At 33.9% G+C, this 21686-nt stretch overlaps 1 protein-coding gene across 2 annotated transcripts in view; it reads right to left on the reverse strand.

The window, feature by feature from the left end:
* CEP290 (centrosomal protein 290) overlaps nt 1–21686 on the reverse strand; it is a 55426-nt gene that overhangs the window by 8019 nt on the left and 25721 nt on the right. Inside the window, exons 28-48 of one of the 2 annotated variants that reach the window (XM_049792424.1) lie at nt 20065–20176; nt 19082–19287; nt 16828–16979; nt 15866–15977; nt 14656–15111; nt 13391–13555; nt 13028–13135; nt 12806–12940; nt 11909–12175; nt 10736–10843; nt 9961–10160; nt 9067–9280; nt 8730–8867; nt 8406–8627; nt 7711–7827; nt 6226–6371; nt 5190–5345; nt 4434–4557; nt 3220–3864; nt 2046–2180; nt 1688–1774 (exon numbers count right to left, since the gene is read on the reverse strand). In XM_049792424.1, the coding sequence (XP_049648381.1) occupies nt 1688–1774; nt 2046–2180; nt 3220–3864; nt 4434–4557; nt 5190–5345; nt 6226–6371; nt 7711–7827; nt 8406–8627; nt 8730–8867; nt 9067–9280; nt 9961–10160; nt 10736–10843; nt 11909–12175; nt 12806–12940; nt 13028–13135; nt 13391–13555; nt 14656–15111; nt 15866–15977; nt 16828–16979; nt 19082–19287; nt 20065–20176 (4005 nt within the window). The remainder of the gene's footprint in view (nt 1–1687; nt 1775–2045; nt 2181–3219; nt 3865–4433; nt 4558–5189; nt 5346–6225; nt 6372–7710; nt 7828–8405; nt 8628–8729; nt 8868–9066; nt 9281–9960; nt 10161–10735; nt 10844–11908; nt 12176–12805; nt 12941–13027; nt 13136–13390; nt 13556–14655; nt 15112–15865; nt 15978–16827; nt 16980–19081; nt 19288–20064; nt 20177–21686) is intronic. The other variant, XM_049792425.1, reaches the window with a different exon arrangement.

A 21686-nucleotide genomic window follows, 5' to 3' on the forward strand; every position in this document is an offset into this window, starting at 1 on the left:
TGACTTGAACCCTAAAGTTTCTTGCATACTTAGCTCCCCAAAATGTTTAGTGATATGTTCACTCGCAAAGTCATCAGCTCCTTCATTTTCTGTCTTTCCCAAGAAAGCTGCAGTTAGTCTCAAAATCTGCTGTACTTTATGAACTAAACTAAAACATAGGAAAATAAATCAAAGTACTACTTTATTTTTTTAGCTTTTCTTGTAGAACAATTCCCTGATACAACAGACCATGCAATTGCTTGAAAGCAAATACTGTCTGAAGGGGAAAAAAAAATATTAAAAAATGGCTGGGAGCTTGAGGGAGGAAAAGAGGGCCCTTTTTTAGCAACCGTACTTCTGCTGGATTAAAGTGACAGAAGAACTGCATCTTAAAGCATGAGTAAATCTTCTCCCTTTCTCAAGGCATATATTCTCCTTGCAGAGTGATAAATAAATAAATAAATAAATAAATAAATAAATATGGAGACAAAAGCTTGTAATTTCTCCATTTTAGCTCTTGCACTATGTTCATTTATGAGGTAGAAAAGCTGTTAAAGGGTCTTCAAATGCATTTATTTTCTCATTATCTTTGTAGCAACTGTTTTCCTCTGCAGTAATAACTTAAAGATGCTGCTGTTTCTAATTCTGGGCCCATGAAGTACCTCCTTTTCTTTCTATTGAGGTAAGGAACACAGTACAGTGGAAAATCCGGGAGATTTTACTCCCTGGAGCCCTACATAAACCTATACAGTGACCAAGTTTTGGAAGTAAAAATGACTTATTCTTTCTTCTCTAAAATAACTGGAGGGATTAGGAGGTTTGTGTTGGTACACAGCAGAGTTAAAGAAAAACCTCTGTCAGATCTTGGTGCCTGAAAAGGGAGGAAGATTCAGAATTTGCTGCCTCCTCAGAACCTTTGCATGAAACAGTTCTATAAACTGAATTTCCTTATCCAAAAACTACCACTGCATTAGAGACAGGCAGATACACAAGCAGTCCATGCAAGGTACAAGTAAAAGAATGGGAAATACACAACCTTTTCCAGGTACCCAGAATTAGAACTCATTCTCCTTGTATGCTGAAAGAGCTATGAAGGCACTTAAGAGCTTTTATTAAGTCAGCTTCCATTGAAAGGTCACACAAATAGTTTGACAAGTTAGTGGCAAGGGAGATATTAGGCAGTACTGAAGCCTTTTTCTCCTGTAACTTCTGAAGTACTGCTCTATTAAAGTAGCTGACAGTAGCTAGGGTAAAATTTAACTGTGTCAGCTTGCATAGTACAAACAAAAAACTTCACTAACAATAACTTACACTTTTTAACATCTGCATCAAATAAAATCCTATCTTTTAAATCACAAAGCTGTAACTGTATTACACATTTACCTAAATACATGAATATAATTTTCATTACTAGGGCTGCAACTCCTATTTTTTTGTACAAATATGTTTCTGAAGATAACTTTAATCCAAATGACAAAATAAGACCGTGATTGTGCAAGTATTTAATAGTGTAGCTCTAGTCCTTCTAATGGTCCTATTAACTGAATTTCATTCATTTATTATAGGACTTTGGCAATAAAATAAACAAGTAAGAACAATTCCTTTTTGCTTTTGGTCGATTCCAAATAATTTAGCTTTAATAAAACATTGTGCTTTTTTGTATTTCAGTTTCATTTAATTATGATGAAAAATGCTGTACAATACTCACCCCTCTAATGCTGCCCAGCTTTCGTTCAACATCTGCTTTCTCTTTTTTGAGAAGTTCACACATTTCTTTTAAGTCACCTACTTGGTCCTAAAAAAACAAAGTAATAAGCAACTTATTTAGATTTCAAATTGAGGTTATAAGTAACAAAAATACAATGGTTTTACTTTGAAAAATGTAAAGAAAAAGCAACTTCCCATCACAATGACATTTTTCATCATTTTTACCAGCCATTCAGCCTTCTCATCTTCCATAAAACCATTAAAAACTTACAGTGTGTACAGAAAAGATATCAACTTCTTTTTAAGCAATCCCCTAACCTGTGTCAGGGTAAAGGGGACTAAAGGTAAGAAGGTGTTACCTTTAGTCTTGGCAAATCTTTATTGGCCTGCTCTAGCTGGAATCTTAGCTCAACGTTTTCAGATGACAATCTTAAATTTTCCTTTAAAAGCTCTTGTTCTCTTCGATATTGATCATCTGATCCTATTCCTGATGTCTTGAGAAAACAGAGGGGAAAAAGATTATTAAGTGGTAATGCACTAATCATTGTATCAGTTTTAGCTGATAAAGAGCAACACAGAATTAGTATTTTTCACAGAAATAAAACAGATTACAGTTGTATTGCCAGTTTTGATCTAATCTGCTCTGACTTTAACTCCTCTTACATTTTCTAAACTTGCTTAACCTTTAGGGGAAGTTTACAAATCAGTATAAAACAGTAAAAATTTTGTCAAACCAAAATTAACTCACAAACTATTGGGTAGATATTAATCTCAAAGTCTAAAAGACAAAAAAGCTACTGAGTGTAGTAAGCTGTGACACTGTACCTGGGAACAGCATCTAATTTTAAGGACATATTCTGGTATGTTTATTAAATAGTACCTATGGCATAAGGAATTTCACTTAAGTCAAACAGATCACAGAGCAAGTCAGGAAGAGTAGTATGTAACTCTAATTCTTAGTCTGTCAATTCCTACAATCTTAAGTGTTTATCCACGGAGGCCAGAAATTTCTATTACATAAAGAGTGCTTTGCATGCCTTATATTGCCAATTCAAATCATAACTATATGGTAAATTATTATGCCTGACTAGTAAAGAGTAAAACCTTTTGATGATATAATAATCAGCAGGTTTTATTTATGTAATTATGTAATTAACAGTATGATTGATTAATTCATCACTAATAATGATACGAATAAAGCATTTGCTTCAATAAAGCATATTTTTTTCTTAGTGTAAGTAATAACACATCATAAGTCTCTTAAAGAATGAAGGTCATCAACTAGCTGCATGTTTCATTGGGATTATTTGAAAACCTTCTGGATCCAAATTTTAGAATTGACAGTAGCTTACTTGTGAGCTGACATGGATGCCTATCATGAAAGTGTAAGGTTTGCTTTATGGACCACTTGGTGACTACTTCAGTATCCCTGCAGACCATGCATAGGAAATCACCGCATTATCAAGATCAAACTATTCTATTTCTACATCACTTATACAGAAGAAATGCTAGAGGACTTCTACAGTATCAAACCTCAGGCATTTCACAAAATTCTGGGGTTGTTTCAAGCCCCTCTGTACCACTTTGGTAAGTTTCATGTTTATCCTCTGCAGTACGTTGATTCATTTCATTATTCACATTTATTTTTTCTGCTTCATAGTCATTAGCTTGATTAGAAGGTTCCCCTGAATCAGACTGATTACAGCTCATTCTGCCAGTATCAGGCTCTTCTACACTTTCTTCTTCATCAACATTTGAGTGCTTGAGTATTTCTTGCTTCCTCTCCTCTTCCTCAAATTCCTCATTAAGTTTTCCATTTTCAGGTTGGGTTATATTTTCTTCTGTTTCAATGCAGTTCTCTTCATCAGCTTCAGCTACATTTTTGTTTTCTGGTTCTTCCCTAGAAATATCTGTGTCCTTGCATTTCTCACCATCTTCAGGATGGTTTTCAGGAGACGCTTCTGTGCTTGCATCTGCAGTAGCCTCATGGCCTTCGTTATGCATGATGCATGTTTGCGTGTCTGCTTCCTCATCTATTTCATTACCATCAGTAATGCTATGATTAGTCTGATGCTTGATTTCATCCCTATTTGAAATAGGTTTCTTTTGAAGGGAATTCAAATACTTTTGTTTACTGATACGAACAGACTTGGTCAGTTCACTTTGGTCACATGTACTCTGATTCAAGTTGAAGATAGAATGAAGCATGAAAGAAAAGCAGAAGACAGTAAAACAAAACAGGAAATGAAGAAAACTAGAATGTACTGTTAAATTGATTTCTTGAAAGATTAAGATAAACTAATACTGCAATATTTGCAGTATAATGAACCTTGTAAAAATCAAAACACAACAAAAACACCTAATGTAACTGAAATGCAGCTCAGTATTTCCCCAAACTCTTTGTATCCTGAATTTTCCATCATTATGGAATATAGTAGTCTCTCAGTTGCAGACTCACATATTTAAAAATACATATCCCTTATTTCTCCACATATGCTAGGATGCTGAATATTTCAGCTTCTATCTGTAGAACACAGAAACTCTAAGTTTTGGGTTTGGGGTGGTTTTTTTGTTTGTTTTGTTGTGTTTTTTAAAACCACTAAAAGCTGAGTATTTTCTATCCTGTTCTAGAATACTACCATTTGAAAGAAAACCACTTAAATGGCACAGAATACCAAATGGATAACAAATATTTTTGTTAAGTAAGTGTGATTCCTCTAGGTAATATGGCTACATTATTAACTTACCGAGGGTCTAGAATATGTCTCTCTCGAACATTGTCTCTGCAATGCATGAAGCTTTTCCTGGAGGTATTGATTTTTGAAATGTAATTCTTCTACAACAGAATCTCGTGGGATTGCTTGCTGTGTTCTACATCCAAAAAAAAAAAAAAAAAAAAAAAAAAATCAAGCCAAAACAAACAAATGGCTATTAATGCAGAAAACCATCCTTTAAGGTAAAAAAACCCATGAACTTCTGGATTACTAGACTAGACTTTCTAGTATTACTGGGTTAGTTATTCTAAATCAATGTTAGCCATACAGGCTATTTCAGCTAATTCCTGTGAATTGAAAGTACTTACTTTGGCAAAAGGAATCTGCTCTTTTGATATGTGTACAGCTTATATTACTCAGGTACACTATCCACTGTGATAGTGGATACACCGATTAAGAATACAGTCCCTAACTACAACTTAGCAGTTCCAGTAACTTTCACCAACTCTAAATTGTACTTATAATTTTACACAATAGGAGCCAGATGTTTTTCATGTTACTTAGCTTTTTAGAATAATGAACCAATGCTGCATATTCTCTGAACATGCACAATTGCTCCCAAGTAGCTTTAAGTTTGCTAATCACAGACTTAAAGGAGGATTTTTGAAATTCCCATGTTTTTTCGTTATTGAATCAGTTGCTCTAATAGAGACTTTCTATCTCTTTCCACAGAATTTTTTCTCATTTAGATCTTTTAGTTTTTATAGATTCTTTTAAAATGCCTCTCACCTCATGTGAGCAACTTCGTTTTCCAAATGTAGATTCCGTTTTCTTAGTTCTTCCAGTTCTTTTTCAGTCTCTGAAGCTTTTACTCCAACAACACGGTCAACAGTGACACCAGTAGTTTTCAGTTTCTTATGTAAAGAAATTTTCTCTTTTTCAGTCCTGTAACATCCAGTAAATTTACATTTAAAACTTTATTTGCTAACTTGCTTTCTTGAGGAGAAAACACTTTCTGTCTTAAAGAATCCACAATTGCAATTTATTTGCTCACTGAACCACAACCCCTTTTCTGTTTAATAAGGGCACGTTATAGACAGTACAGCTTTACCACAAAAAACCCAAAGCCCACGAAAAAACAAACCTGGAAAAAACAATGAACATTAAATCAGTATTATCCATGTCATATAAACCTTGCTGGTCTTGCCTGCTTTTTATGTGAAATTCATGCAAGACTTGCTAAGACTAAATGCCATTTCGAAGCAGTTTCAAACCGAATCTAAAGATAGCTACAATCACCATCACATTTTCCTTTCTTTTCTGCACCTTTTATCAGTAAAACCCTGCCATTACCGTACTGAAGTAAATGTAACATTTGCAGGGGGTTTGCGCAGGTGTTTTTTTTAAAGGGCTTCCATCTCATAATCCTAGAACTGCCAGTACTGCAGTAGCACTCCATGTAACAGTAGCACTGTATCCAATCCTAGTAATCTGATTAAATAACACAGAGGTGAGAAACAGCCTGTCTTCATAAAGCTGTTATTTGTTTCATGGGAATAACAGAACGCTATATACAAGAAGTGTAATAAAGGACTTTAATTAGTTTTATTCAGAGACAGTTTCTTCTAATAAAGGCTTCTACAGGGGAAAGGATAGAGTAGCCTGCTACTTGAAAGTTAACTAATCTTTTTAATCTCAATAGCAATATCAAATTCTAGACATCAGTCTTATAAACATAACAAACTCTTATAATTATTACGTAGCAAACATATTTGGATTTCCCTATGTCATCATTTTGTAGTGGAATCTGTTAAAACCAACTCACTTGGTATAAATTTCCTTTAATGTATTCAGCTGTTTGGCTACAGCATCTGCTTCTTTTTCCTTTTCCCTTAGTTTGTTCCGCAATCCTTCCATTCTGATTTGCCATTTTTTACCTTCTTCCCATCTAATTATTTCCTCTTTGGAGGTCTGTGAAGCACATAAAAAAATTATGTATTTCTTGCTGAATTCTTTTCTTAAAGCACAATAAGCAAACACGTTAGAAAACCAAGAATGACATATTCTTCATTTATCAATTTAAAACATGAAGCCACAGCAGGCATATATTATTTAGCTTATGGTAGATAAGGTAAATAGCAGGCCTACCTGGATACCTTAAGTATACTGTAGTGACTGGTGTATAAAGCTGATGCAGTTTAATGCTATTCCCAAATTCTTCCTTAGCTTTTAATACTTATTTTACAAAAAAAGGAGTGACACATTTTATGAAATTAGAGGTGCTAGTGCAATGTACCCTTTTACTTTGAATTACATGTTAGTAAAGACGACAGATTAAAGAAACAGAAGTGTTTTTCTATGCCAATTTACAGCAGATCTGTCTTCTGCAGCTCACCAGAAGTCTGTATGTCCCTGCTGCACAGCTGTAAAATTGGTCATTTTTACTTAAAGTTACAATTCAGTAACTATAAATTATACATCAGTTAAAACCTCTACTGATGTGATCACAAATGGCTACTGAAAAATCAGTCAATATTCCCGTAAGCAATTTTGGTTCTTTTTAATTGGACTTCTCTCTTCTCCAGTTAGCCCCTGTACTTTATTTTCTGTCTTCATTCTGAACAGTTACTGCTACTAAGGGACAGACAGAAAGCAAAACCTTGGAAAAAGGAAGTAACGTGACAAGTTTGAGAAAAGTATCTCTAGACACTGAACAACAGTCCTAGAATAGTCTGAATGTCATTATACAAGCATGAGATAATATTCCAGCATACTTTATGATTACTTTGACAAGCCACTAATTAGTTACTGAAGTAGTAAAATAACAAGCAAAAAACCAAACAAAGCAATTGGTAAAATGAACACATCTCCAATCACTCTGAAGCTCTTGTATGTGGAGATCACTACTGCAAAGAATAATCACTTACACAGATATCATCCCTTCTAAGATTCACACGTTTGCTCCTAAGTACTTCATGTTTTTATCATTGCATTGATTTTGCAAATGCACATTTGACAGCACTTCTGTAATCAATTTCACTGCTACCTATAAAATCTTAGTTTTCTAAGATTTGTAATGGATCTTTAATTCTACAAAAAGGGCAGGAAAACATTAATATACCAGTACTAAGCAACAAGAGCACTAATAAAGAGCATGGGAAACACAAAGAGGTTACACTCATGAAACTGCTTTTCTTCTGATCAAGTTTGGTTCGTTGGTTAGGTTTTTTAAAGGCGATAGGGAGAGTTAAACTGCCTAGACCTAGGCTGATGATAGTCTTTCAAAGCCACAATCTTATGTATCACCTACCTTGTCTCCTTTTACACCTTTTTTTTCCATGTCTTCAGACTTCTTCTCAAGCTCACTTTCCAACTTTTTAATTTTTTTCTGAAGTGCATCTATCATATTTTGTTCATCAGCTTTGCTCTGAAAAATTACAAACTTTTACAAACTTAAAGTTTAATTACTACTACCTAAGTATTTTTCTCCACTCAAAAAATAAGGACTTAAATTCCAAGTGGTAGAATTAGTTTACATCCTAAATGATCTTTAAAAAATTATCTTTAAATTAAAACTATTGGAATGTAACTTTGCATTCTAAACTGAATAAACAGCAGCGAGTAGCTGAATTAAAAAAAAATAAATTAGACGATTCTACTGTAAATCCTTTACTTTTCTTCTGAAAGGGGAAATAAGGACAGCCAGAAAGACCACAAAATTCCATTTTTCAAAGAAGCCTTGAAAGTGGTAATTCAACTCCTCCGACTCTTTCAAACATAGTTCAAGGAGCAAGTATTTTTCAGTCTCTTCCTTTTATTTGAGGCATGCTGCCAACAGCAAAAGCTAATAGCTCACATGTAACCTGGCTGATGAGTAAAAATAAATTTTAAAATCAAGTATAAGTCTCAATGCCTGCCAAAAGTACTTCATCTTTCCTCTCCAAACCAGCACATCTATGCAGAAGCTTGACCAAGATCAAACATATTTTTAAAAATCACTTCTACCTGAATGCTACTGCTTAGCCTCCTAATCCGTTTCTTCAGCTCTTCATTTTCTTTTTCCATTTCATTTTGTTCTCTCAACATTTTAGCAAATGCTTTTTGTTTCCTCTGAAGTTCTTGGTTCAACTCATCCCTTTCATCAGACAAAGAACTTTCCCTGGTTTTACTTATTTTGAGGTTATCTGTAAGTTTTGCAATCTGATTATTTAATTCCTCTATCTGTGTCTAGAAGAAAACAAACAAACAAACAAACAAAACAGCAAGCCCCCAAAGTCAGGATTATCAACAATACAACAATGCAATACAATGATATTACTTAGCACTCACCGTAAGCCCCTTTGTTTGCCTGTCAACAATCTCCTGGACATTCATATATGCCTCTTTTTGTGACGCAGCAGAAATAATCTGCTGTTCAGCATTAGCAGTCATTTCTGCTCGGAGTTCCAGAAGTGCTGTGCTCAAAGCCTAAAAATAATAAATTCAAGCTCTTTTAAGTGAAGAAGCTGCTAATATGAACATTACAAAACAAGAAAAGGCAATTGTATTTTACTATATTATATTAAGCAATTATATTCTACCTCCTGTTGTACTGTATGTAGAATTCTTAAGCATTAAGCAACATTAAACCTTTACATGACATAGGGATAAATTTTTGTTGACTAACTTTCTGCTGCTTCTCTTTTATGGCTAACTGGCTCTTCAGCTGTTCCACCAGGTTTTTCAGTGTTGCTGTGGGTGCTCTATAATTTGCTTCTTTCTGGACCTCCAGTTCAGCTTTTACATTTGCTAATTCCTTCTCCATCTGACATAACACGTTCCTCAATTCATTTGCTTCATCTTTTAGTTGTTCCACATCAACTGTGTGCTTTTCCTGAAGCCTAATAAAAAATAACCATTAATAGGGTACACTGCAATAATCAAGTTAGCAAACTCCAAATAAATAACAAAGGGCACGATGTTATATTTTTTATTATTGTTAAAGGAAATGACACATAGATTTGGAAACAGCAAAAAAAGACTGACTCAACAAAGGAGCCTCTACTGAATAAGTAAATTACTCAAAAAAGATCAGCAAAAGGAGATTAGAGCATTGTGCATTCTAACTCCTGGCCTCAGAGGTAAAGAAAGCATCATGCTTTTCTCCTTTTAAACAGGGGTTAAATTTTTGTGAGTTTAAACTTGTTAGGCAGCAAGCCCAAATGGACGTAGCAGGGGATAAAAAAAAAACAAAACACAAACCAGCAAACAGCACAGTAGTTTAAAGACAACTCTCATACCAGGACTCCTTGAATACTTTCTTTTCCACTGAATGGCACAAAGCTAACAACTGAAAGGCATTTTTCCAAGCCAGTTTTTCAATATTAGCCCCCCAAAAGCACTACAGATTAAAAATAATTTACAATTACCAACCATACTAACTCTTTTGAGTTAGTGTTTTCAGCCAAATCTTAAATTAAGCAAAATCATGTTAAATTCAATAGACCAGTCCTGTAGCAGCAATACATAATTGACTTGATCCAGTCCAATTGTGATTTATGTTAACAGTCTAAAAACTTACTGGGCTCTGATAGTCTCAAACTCTTTGATTTTCATTACAGTAATTTGTTTTTGTTTTTCCAAATCAGATGATGTTTTCTTTAATTTTCCAACAAGTGAAGCAAGAGAATTATCCTGTTCTGCTACTGTTTGCTCCATTTCAGCTAAGCGGAGAAAATGTTGGTTGTTGGAAAGTGATAAAGAAGTCTTTTTCATTAACTCCTGTAAAACAGAACAAATGCATGTGATGAACATTTTAAGCTTTAAATCAAATGTAAACATTACTGATGCATTTTAAACTCAATCCTGAATATAACCAAACAATATCTAACGTTTATTTATTGAGATGTGAATCTCAGTCTGCAGAGAAAGCAGTCACACTGGTTTAAAAGAGCTTTGTGTATCTAATGATCCACAGAATAACCAGTTAAATACAGGTTTCACCTTATCATAAAGTGTCAAGAGAAAATTTGTATTGAAATTGATTAGTTTAACATAACCACAGATTCAATGAAAAGAACAAAAACCAAAATATACCTCTCCTAGAAGTCTCCATAAATGAGGAAGATATGAAAAATACTCATATATACTGATGTGGTAACTTTGGTTTTTTACACTTGACTCTAATCCATCTCTTGCAAATTCTCTCAAGAATAATACAGTAAATCTGTATCAACCACCCATTTATTTTTCCCACCATCATTTCTTACTTACTTTTGACTGCAAAACTGTTCTTATGAGCAACAATTTCAAAAATTTGGGAACAACTTCACTAATCCCACAAACACACAACTCACCAAAGCAGTCTGTTTGAATTTATTAAGAGAATTGTCAGTATGCAAATTTAACTTCTGGTGTAGAACTCTAAGGTCTTCCTCATGCTTCTTTGCTATTTCCTCTTGTTCCTGTTAGTTCAAAATAAAAATACAACTCTACTGATGCACACTATTCCAGAAAGTCATGAAACTCCAGTACATTCATGTTGATTGCTCACTCATTGCTCAGTATTGCTCCCCAAAATTTTCCTCTAATTCTGGCAGTTTTTAAAATTCTTTTCTTGCTTTAATCAATAATTTTTTTTCCCCCCTTTTTAACACTATTGGAAAACCCCCTACCATTGCAGTTTTAATCTATGTAGCAAGCAATAAGGCACAACAGGACAGGAACTGGAGAGCAAAACAGTTGGTGTTGGTTCTCACCAACTATGAATATCCATATGGATAGTGATATCCATACTATGTACTTTTCAGGTCTATTTACTTTAGATTACAGTGTGATCCTGTAGATTGAATGTCTGCTAGCAGACGGAGCACAGTAGGCTCATTTTTAGACTGGTTTGGAACTAAACCAGAAGATACAAAAAACTTCATTTCTCCCAGAAGAAATAGCTATGCATGTTAAGCACAGCACACCAAGTTAAGATGATAGGAAGTCTGCTTCAGAAATATGCTCCTGACCCAAACACACCAAAACTGATGCATGTTTATTCTTGAAGTATTTCTTAGACACAAGGTTTATGCTTTAAAATATGCTTTAAGGGTATAAAGAATAAAAAGTATGCTTAGATACAAGGTTTATGCTTTAAAATATGCTTTAATTTAAAATATGCCTTAACATGTCTTTCCTGTACCTCCCGAATTCACTGCAAGATGCAGTCCAGAGACCATTGTTGCCAGTACTGGAATATCCCATGTAAATATACAATATACTGAGACCACTCATCACAGCAGAATCTTAATTTTCTTCCTGTCATACTAATTTAATTCCTAGATAGACATCATATAAATAACCTCTTGACTGAGCAAGCCAAGTTAAAAAGTTGAACTTTCTACATAAAAAATTACTAATCATCTCTGTTCTGTTACCTCTGAGGTCAGAAACTTCTTAAGATTTCACTAGCAACGAGAGAAACAAAGAATCAACTAAAACAACTTACAAGTAGAAGAAATTTTGTACAAAAGTTTAACTACCTCTCTTGCTTTAGCAAGCAAACGTTGGTATTTTTTTAACACTTCCTCCTTTTGATTTAATCTTGCTTGCATATTTGCAATAGTTTGATGAGCAATTTTTATGGCATGATGGTACTCTGGATCATCTTCTTGTTTGCCTAATTCAGCCATTATTTTCTCTCTTTCTGATGTTGCAGGTAATTGAAGTCTTAGTTCATTTATAACTTTGTCTCTTGATAAAACATTTTGTTCAGCTTTCCACAGAGCAGTTTCCTTTTCTTTTAGTTTCTGCAATGAAAGGCAGTTGTTGCATTTCCAGAATTCAAACACTGCAAAAAGATCTTACTTTTTAAAAACGTACCAGAAAGATTTTTCTTAACAGACTTGTAAACACAAAATGTTTTGCACTCGGTTCTGGCTGTATGGGATTACTATTAGATGAAAAAGTCCCAGAATATCATTACCGTGTCTTTATGTATTATTTGCTTGGCACAAGACTCTTATGCAATTCATTTTGTGCTACCAAATTAAGAATCTGGTGTTTTCCAAATTTCTTAAGAACCACAAATTATCTTCTGTAACAGATTTTCAATTTAGCAACCCAAGATAAAAGGATTTTGCTGTGCTACTCGTTAAATTTAATGTAACACTTGGTAAATTTAACTAGCTACAGTCAACTGGATTTTGTACAGCGAGAGCATCTTACCCTACTAAACGAACCATCTAAAATATTCAAAAATTTTCCCCAATAATTTGTTGCGATGGAAAAAATATTTCATTTTAGTCACAGTGTGATTATATTATTTACATTTTCTCTGTGTTAAATACTTATAAGGGATTTGACATTATATATAAAAATTAAAGGGCATAGAAATACAAACTTTGTCCCTTTATATGATAATTTATACATTTAATTACCTCCTCCAGTGATTTGCAGGTTGCCCTAGTTTCCAGGATTGTTCGAATATGCTCCTGAATCTTTCTCAAAGCCAACTCAAGTTGTTGTGGGAGTGGCAAGCTAGGGTCTGGAACCGATCCTGTAGCCTTTTCTAACTGCACAGAAAGATTCATATTCATGTAATCTGACAGCTCTGAAAAATGTGCTTATAACTCTATTTTTAGTTAATTCCGTTCATGTACCTTTACAGCTGTACTAAGTATTTCATTTTGTTGATGATCATACAGGTCTAATTGGCGCTGCAGTTCTACTTCCCTCTGGTCCCAAGCCATTTGCCTTTCTTCATGAAACTGTAACAAATGTTTGATAAAGGTATTTTATTTATTGAAGGCAATGGGAATTTTATAACCAAACCCCAGAATTTTATAACAGAAAAAAATAGATACCAAAATGTAAAATACTCAAATGTGCTACTAAAAAGAATTATGGAACCAAGATACAAACATTACGTTAAAAACCTTACTAGGAAGACTCTTCCTTTTTTAAAATCACCTAGTGAAATACGGAATAGACTGTTTTTCTAATAGCATGCAGGAAATACATACCTTGTTCTGCTGGACAATTTCTTCTTCCAGATTATTGATTGTACGTTCATATTCAGAAATTATATTTTGCAAATACTTCACCTCTTCCTTTTGCTTGACTATCTCTCGATTGAGTTTAAGTTCCTGCAGATGGAGTTCCTCCATCTTCATATGCCATTCAATTACCTAATAATGAATGACACACAGTATTGTAATTTACCAAGCCCACAGGTCAACTAGATGCAGCTACACTCTTTGACTTTGAGGCAGTATGGCACTTATCAAACCAACAGGAAGAAAGACCTTCTGCCTTTTTAAGCTTCTTCACTTCTCTTGAGTGAGGAGGCACGGCAAGAGTATGAAACTGCAAGTGAAATGACTGAAAAGTGCAGCAGACAAGTTCAGAGGCAACAGGTTTCCCCTATGCTGACAAGTGCATTGCAAATAATTTTCAAATTACCTAACTAAGCTGTACCCTATGCCTCTGTCCAGACTGAACAAAAAAAGCATGCAAGAAGTTTGGTTGACTTTTCTAAAACAGCAAAAGATTTTCAAAAACATTAAAACCTGTACGTGTTAAAAACCACACATGTACTAAGAATAACAGACATATTTATGTCAAAATGCTCTAGAAAAATATTTGAAAACTGGCTTAAAACAAAATCATGCCAAGAGCGCTACAACTATCACTTACATGCAGACATCTTTAGTTATGACAAATATAAACATATTATAAAATACACAGTGATCTGGAAGAGCAGTGAGAAAACTGTATTCAAATTTCAAGGCATCATTGTTTACACTAGCAAAATATGATTGAGTAGAATTACATGAATACAATAACGTCTGACCATGCTGCCTAAATTATTGCCCCTGGATTTATTTAAAAGGACATGGATTTGTAGTAAAGATTTCAATGCAAGCTCATGAAACAGAACTTCAGAATGCTACTCTGTTTAATTTAATTTAATTCATTATTTAATTCAATTCATAATTTACTTCAGTTTAATATAACTGAATTCATACATAGGCTCTACTTCCTATGACACTTAATTGGCCACAAAAGAAAATTAGTAAATCTGACTTTTACAGGGCAAATAACTAATGATGTATTACTTTTTTAAAATAGGAAAACAAAAAACGGTGGCTGTCATATTCTAATAAAGTGTACTTTGAAATCATTAAGTTCTACATTAAAACAGACGTTTAGGGAACAAGCTGATCTGAAATGTAATTTAAATGCAGATCAGATGAACGAAGCTATTCAAAGTTGTAAAATAGCAAACCTTTTGAGCTCCTCTTGTATCCTTCAATGCACTTATTAATTCTTCTAAACTTTTCAGTTTTAACTCCATCTCTAATGCTCTGTTTTCTGCATTTCGACGCTCCTGCTGGGCATGCTGAACTTCTTCCAGAATCTTCAGTTTGTCATTCTGTAGCTGAATCATTGTTTTAGAGAATTTTTCTTGCTGTGCTAAAGGCAGAGCACCACTAAACTGTCGCCGCAAAGACTGAACTGTCTGTTGTAGATGTTTGGCTCTATTTCTTCCTTCCAGTCGGGCAAAATATAAGGCTTGCTCTCTCTCATCAAGCTTCTGTTCTAAACGTAGATTATGGATCTCCACCTTCTGTAGTTTCAATTTAAGCGTCTCCAATTTGCCTATAGCAACAGATTCACTACCTTGAAGGGCTATGATATGTTGATGCAGTTTTGCAATAACTGCTTTTTCATCTGACTGTGCCTAAGAACAAAATTTACAGAACAAATTTATTTTTCATTTTGAATATGTCAATGGAGTGTATATGTAAATATAAACAAGTTAGTATTTTTTTTATTTTACATATTGCATGTATTTTATTCCATAGATCAGAGCGAGAATTAGCCTCTAAAACCAGCTTTTTATTTTTCCACTATTGTTTCTACATCCAGATTTTAGAAATGCACCTTTTCAGATACAGATCTTAAAAATTGTATCTTCCCAAACAAGTGGAAATGAGGAAGAAATGTATACCTGAACTTAGAAAATATGGTAACGTAAAAAGCTGACACAAGTGTTGTATTTAGAGACTTGAACCATTCTAGGACATGAAAACAAATCCCAAGAAATTCTTTCAGCTAATAACAAAGCAATTTAATAAGTCTACTGCAAGTCTTCAAGATTTACAAGTCATTGCTTGTCTTATAAAAAATGATCACACTTTCCTGTTATTATATTTAAATATTGACCATGAGCTATTAATCATATAGGAATAAATATTACCTAAATAACATGGAAAAAAGCTCAGGATCTGTAATAGCTGTACAGCCAGAAATGGAAAAAATGGAGGAGGGAATACTTAATGTAATAGAGAACTCTTGAAAGGGTATGGCCACTACAAGGCAACTGCCTTCTAAAGTGCTTTTGCAGTTTCCTAATTCACTGTAAAATTATTTCATGTCTTCTCACTCCAGGGAGAAAAATCCAAACTGCAGTGTTAATAAAGGTTGAATTTTACCTGATAGTCTAAAATTTGCATTCTAAGAGATTCCACTTCTTTATCTCTGTATTGCTGGCGTGCCTCCAGAGCTTCAACTTGCATTCTTGCTACATCAGACAGTTCTCTTAACCTTGCAGGGAAAACGCGTATTGTGTCACTTGAAACCACCGAATAACCTATTAAGTTTTCTACATAGAAGATGCTAAGAAAAGATGCTTAGTATGTTTCCTCATATCAAAACATTTGAAGACACTGTTCTTTTCAGCATACTTTTCTCTACTACTCAGAGTCCTTGTTACGAAAATTCTTCTATATTGCCTCTCAACTTTTTCACAGGATGTCTTCCTGTAAGTTACACAGAAGTTTGCTAGCAGTTAACCTATTCCAGGAAAACAATGCCATGGTTTTTACCTGAACTAAGCATCTCTGTCCTCTATTTCTTTCCCACTTCAGGACATAAATGCTCAGTTTCATTCTCAATTCCTTTCTCTGCTTCCCCAAGTCTAATCACTCATTTTCAGTGTCAAAAATCACTGCAAACATCCCCACAGACTTTGCTGGTTTAGGAGTAGAACAGGATTACATTATTTACTCAAAGACAAATGTCCATATCAACATATCTAAAAAGATCAATTTTTCAATTTATGTATACAAAGTTAATCCCTGGTAAGTAAATGGCACCCCACCCCACAGTTTAATCTTCGCTATCTATGACTCTTTGAAAGTAAGAATCACTTCCCCATATTTTTTATGAGATTTTCGTAAATTTAAGGGAGGTTGTGGCACAGAAACAAAATAAACATGAATGAATTAGTTTAAAAATACTAGTAATAACTATCTAAGTGCACACTTACTCATGTCTATCCAGGCCAGCACTTAATTCCTTGTTCAAATCAAAATGAAGCAAATTACTTTCTTTATAGTCATTTTCACATGCTTCTGAACACACTGCATTCGAAATTTGTTACTTCAACACTTACTTTGATACTTCAGTCTTGAGCTCCATCTCACGCTTCTCTAGGTCCATGATTTGTCGTCTATCTGCATCACTTACTGCCTTACTTACACTCTTTGACAGTTCATCTCTTAATTCCTGTTCAACTTTCTGTGCCTCAAGGTTGATTTTGGTCAGCTTAAAAAAAAACCAACAAAATCAGAAACAAACAAAATGGCATCCTAAGCACACAACTGCTCCCAACCTTGCAAAGAAAAAGCAGTGCCAAAAGTATCTTTTCTTTTTTAGTCATTACAAAACACTGTTCAGCTGTGTTCAAAAAACAATTTCCTTTCTTCTCTGCTTAAACATCTTTTTGTTTGCAGCACTGCATACACATAGGAACAGATACACAAGTTGGGTCAGAACAGGATTCTGAATTAAGCACAATTTTTATTAGTGAATTTTCTTAAAAACATTACCACAATCACTAGCTCTTAAACTAAAATAAGAAAAAAAGAAAAAAAAGAATAAGACTGTAAACTCTTTAGGAAATGAACAGGCTTACCTATATATTTCTGTACTGTCTAGTAGATCAGGATTGGCAACACAAGTACAGGTTATAAGTGCCAAGACTCACAATAGTGTAGTTCTTTTGTTCTTTCTAAAAAGAACTTTCATAATTAAGTGATATTCTTTCAAGCAGCCTGATTTTTCAAGGTGATTGTTAAATACTGAGTAATCAATGTTTCAGTTCAAACCAAAGAGCATTAAGAAAAGATAGATACCTGGAAAGCATGAGGCAACACAGAGAAGCCTCAGGAATTAGTTTAGTAAATACAGTTGTGACAGATTAATCTAATACCACTCCTTAATAAAATAACTATTTCCTAAACAAACAAAAAAAGCGTGGTGTATCTTATTATCTGCACTTCACATATTTGAGGCAGTACTATCTGGAAAACTAACAATTGTGTTGAAGTAGATTTATGAGTTTAGAAGATGACTAGTAGACTACTTCTAGTTACCAGTTCTTCAACCGGTATCACTTAAAACTTTCATTAATTACCTTAGCACAGTCTTGTTAGATATATGTCTCTCTCTCTCTCTCTCTCAAAAGCAGTGATGCCAGATTAGGAGGCACTGACAACAGGAGTATATAAAACAGAAAATGTATGTCCTGGAGCTACAGAAATGAGGAAAAAAGGGATGCATGGAGGAACTAATATGAAAAAATTGTGGCATTAGGAGTTCATCAACTCAGAATGAAGGAAGACCAGCATACCTAAACGTATCACAAGACAGATAATATATGCAAAAGAGAAAAAGGAAAATGTGATACTAGGGTTCATCACTTGAGGTATTTCTTAATGAAATAAAAGATGTCATGCCATCAGAAAAGGCTTTAACAAGAGAGTTGCTGAAAAGCTTTATACACTTTCAGTTATTCCATGTCCCAAATCAAAACAGTGTAACAAATACTACTAAAACAACAAACAGTGAGTCAGTTAACAGCAATCTAAAATAGCTAGGCTGAAGTCTAGCAAAACACAAAGAGGGGGCATGAATACAATCTATCAACGTTCCCGTCAACATAACTATTCTTTCTTTTCCCTTGTGTTTAAATTACAGGCCAACATTGGCACAAGAACAAATGTGTACAACTGCCTATAAATAAATTTAGACTGGAAATTATAATAATGTCTCCTACTGTTAAATAATGAATTTATGTAACAAACTTCAAATTCAAAAAGTGGGCACAAAAAAATCTAAGAAAATTAAGACTGATATGACAGGGATACTAAGGATCATCAGCTTCAATGGCACATGACTTCTCTTCTGTTCCTGTATTATAATATTTGGCATGTGACAAAGGACATAGCCAGCCAAATCATGACACTATCATTTGCAAAAGGGATGCAAAGGTCTAACATTTTTCGGAACATTGGTAATTAAGGGAAAATTAGCAGAAAAGGGATCATATGAATTAGACACAAGAAATAAGAGGTCAAGAACAGACTTTTTTCTAGCAGTCTGCTGAAAAATTAGCCAACTGTCTGTCAAGATACCACGTTTTACAGAGATTAACTAATGTTTGAAATAAACTACTGACAAATTAATTAGTTATATTTTTTCAAATGTCCTGCGCATGCGAAATTGCAGCTCTTAAAGGCAGCTGTATTTTGTATCATAAGCTTATTTGCCAGTCGTGACATAGAATAGATTAATACTTTTTGAACAGCTCAAAAATATACTTTTAAGATGCACCAAGTTATGTCACTAAATCTCAACAGATTTACCTCAGCAAATTTTGTTTCCAATTCAAAATTCCGTTCTTCTATTTGCTTTACAGTATTCCGTAAATGTTCATACATTCGTTGTGAATGTTCTGCTCTCTGTCTTTCATTTAGTTCCTTCATTTCCAACATTGTGATTTTCTTAGAAATGGACAAAATCTCACTATTGGTTATTGCTTTTGTGGCCTTGTCCATGGCATTGTCATCCCCTACATTAAAAAATATTTAAATTAGAGAATACACAAGCTGATTCAACTAATTTGCATCATGAAGCAGAACATGAGTTTTGCTTTTTCTCTGTCAGATAAACTTTAATGAAACACCTGTATTACTTTTTTAAACTGGAGGCATGGTTATCCTGCCTTATTACATGTTTGAGAAATACCTAATTTGAATAAAGTATTATTATCAATTATAAATATCTGCAACCATGGTTATTGAGACTGAGAGCTATTTTCAGTGTAGCCTTTCACTTTATCCTTAATTCAGCTGGTAAATCTTCAGGAAATTTAATTTAAGATCTGTAAAAGAAGTGGATGTGGATGAGTTCTTCTTGAATAATGGGAATGTAAATTGTACACAAAGAAGCCCCAGCTATCAAGAAAAAATACTTCGTTGCAGAGCATGACACCAGAAAAAAGAAATCATTTTCCTGACAACCTGTGAAATACTTTGGCTGATAATCAAGTTAGAATATATTGCACCTTATTAAAAAGAAACCTTAAAAAATCAGGTGATGTTGTTTTACAACATGGAACAGTTTCCAGAGGAAAATACCAAACGTGGTTTTGGTCAAACAGATAAATAAAATGAAACAAACAAACAAATAAAAATCACCAAAAAAAAAAAGACTGTTAATGAAAGATACAAAACAGTTTTGACTTTTTTTGTTGTTGTTTTAAGATACATCAATTTAAAATATTTTAAAATATTAAACAGGACATACCATTTGATTTTTAATGTTGCAATATAACTTCCATACTTGCCTAGTTTATTCATCTGTTCCCAAGCCTGTTCTACAGTGTGAAGTTTCTCTTTTGTAATCTCCAGTTCCTTATTCAATATATTTATCTGTGCTTTCAAGGATTCATTCTCACGCTGTATGACAAAACAGTAACAATGTAACAGCAAACTACTTAACTGTAGCAGACTTAATGTTTAGTATCTATAAAATCTTTTAAATTAACAGATTTTACCTATGCACAACCCATAATCTACATATATGGCAACAGAAAAGCCTAAGTTTCCTCCTAAGTGTAAAAATGCTAGTCTTTGCTCTCTATGTTGTATCTTACTGTCAACTAGTATTACTGTGAATATTTATCAACAGTGACTGTGATTCCTAGACTGTCTAGAATTAGATAAGAAGTGTATGTTTGTCATACTAAACACCTCATTAACAGTGGGAAAGAACTTCTGGAGGATATTTCATCCTGCACAGGATACTTCATCTTGCACATAAATACATATTTGAGCATATGCTTCTTTTAGTTCTTTCAGGCGTCTAAGATCATGCCAAACTTTAGTTTTGTAAATGTTCTTTTACTCCTCCAAATAGAAACACAAATTTTCACATTAACCAGTAAAAAAAATTGAATGCTTCCTATTAATTTTCAATTTCTAGTTTTCTAAATGCATTGATAAATGATTCTCTAGCTCTATGAAATTGCTGAAACAGGCAATGCAAATTTTCATACACACAAAATTTCATACAATAGAGAAAGAATCATTCTTTAGCTAACACAAATGCACCTACCTGTTCCCAAGTGCACAAATTTAATAGTTCAGTAAGTTTACCCACCACGTGTATTTAACCCTTGTCAAACACAGAAACCCAACAGACAAGAACACGACATGAGCTTTAACTACCAGTTAAACTACTACTTTCGTGGACTATTATTTCTGACATAAATGAAAAGTGGGAGGGAGTAACGTATCTTTGAAGCCAGCTTCACGGCTCTTGAAAAGAAGCTCCCTTCTACATGAGAATAAAAGTTCAAAAGAATGTTTACATATTTGCAGTCCCTATGACATTTTGCAAACACACTGTGATCTATCTTTGGTTGTTTACTTTTTTTATTGAAGTAAAATTCCAAAGATTTACTGCCTTTTGGAACTGAACATTTCATTCTTGTAAGTCAGGAATTAGTAAGAGCACTTACTTTGAGAGAAAGCTTTGAAAGTGTTTACGCTCATTCTACTTTCCTTATGACCTCCAGAACTGAGGATGATAGCAAATATTCCTTCTGCCAGCCTTGTTTCAGTAATCAAAGAACTAAAAACACTTTGTGAGGGAACATACCCAGAGCTTAACTTAAACAGCAAACAAAGAAAACAAAAAACCCAAACAACCAAACCCACCAAAACAATTAAACAAAATGCTTTTGTGTATGCCCATTGACTTAAAATCTGGGACTTTGTGTATGTTTCTTAATCCACTGAAAATACCGGGTGAGCAAATTAAAGTTTGATAGCAAGAGTAAAACTGCCTACAACATCTCATACCCACTATGGAACTGTTATAACCAGCAGTTCTAGCACTGGGAGAACCAATGCAGAACGAATGTATAATGAGTTTTTTTTCCCTTAGGGTTCAAAAATGATGCAA

Source organism: Accipiter gentilis, chromosome 34 (assembly GCF_929443795.1).
Source record: "Accipiter gentilis chromosome 34, bAccGen1.1, whole genome shotgun sequence".
In the NCBI taxonomy this organism is placed as follows: domain Eukaryota; kingdom Metazoa; phylum Chordata; class Aves; order Accipitriformes; family Accipitridae; genus Astur; species Astur gentilis.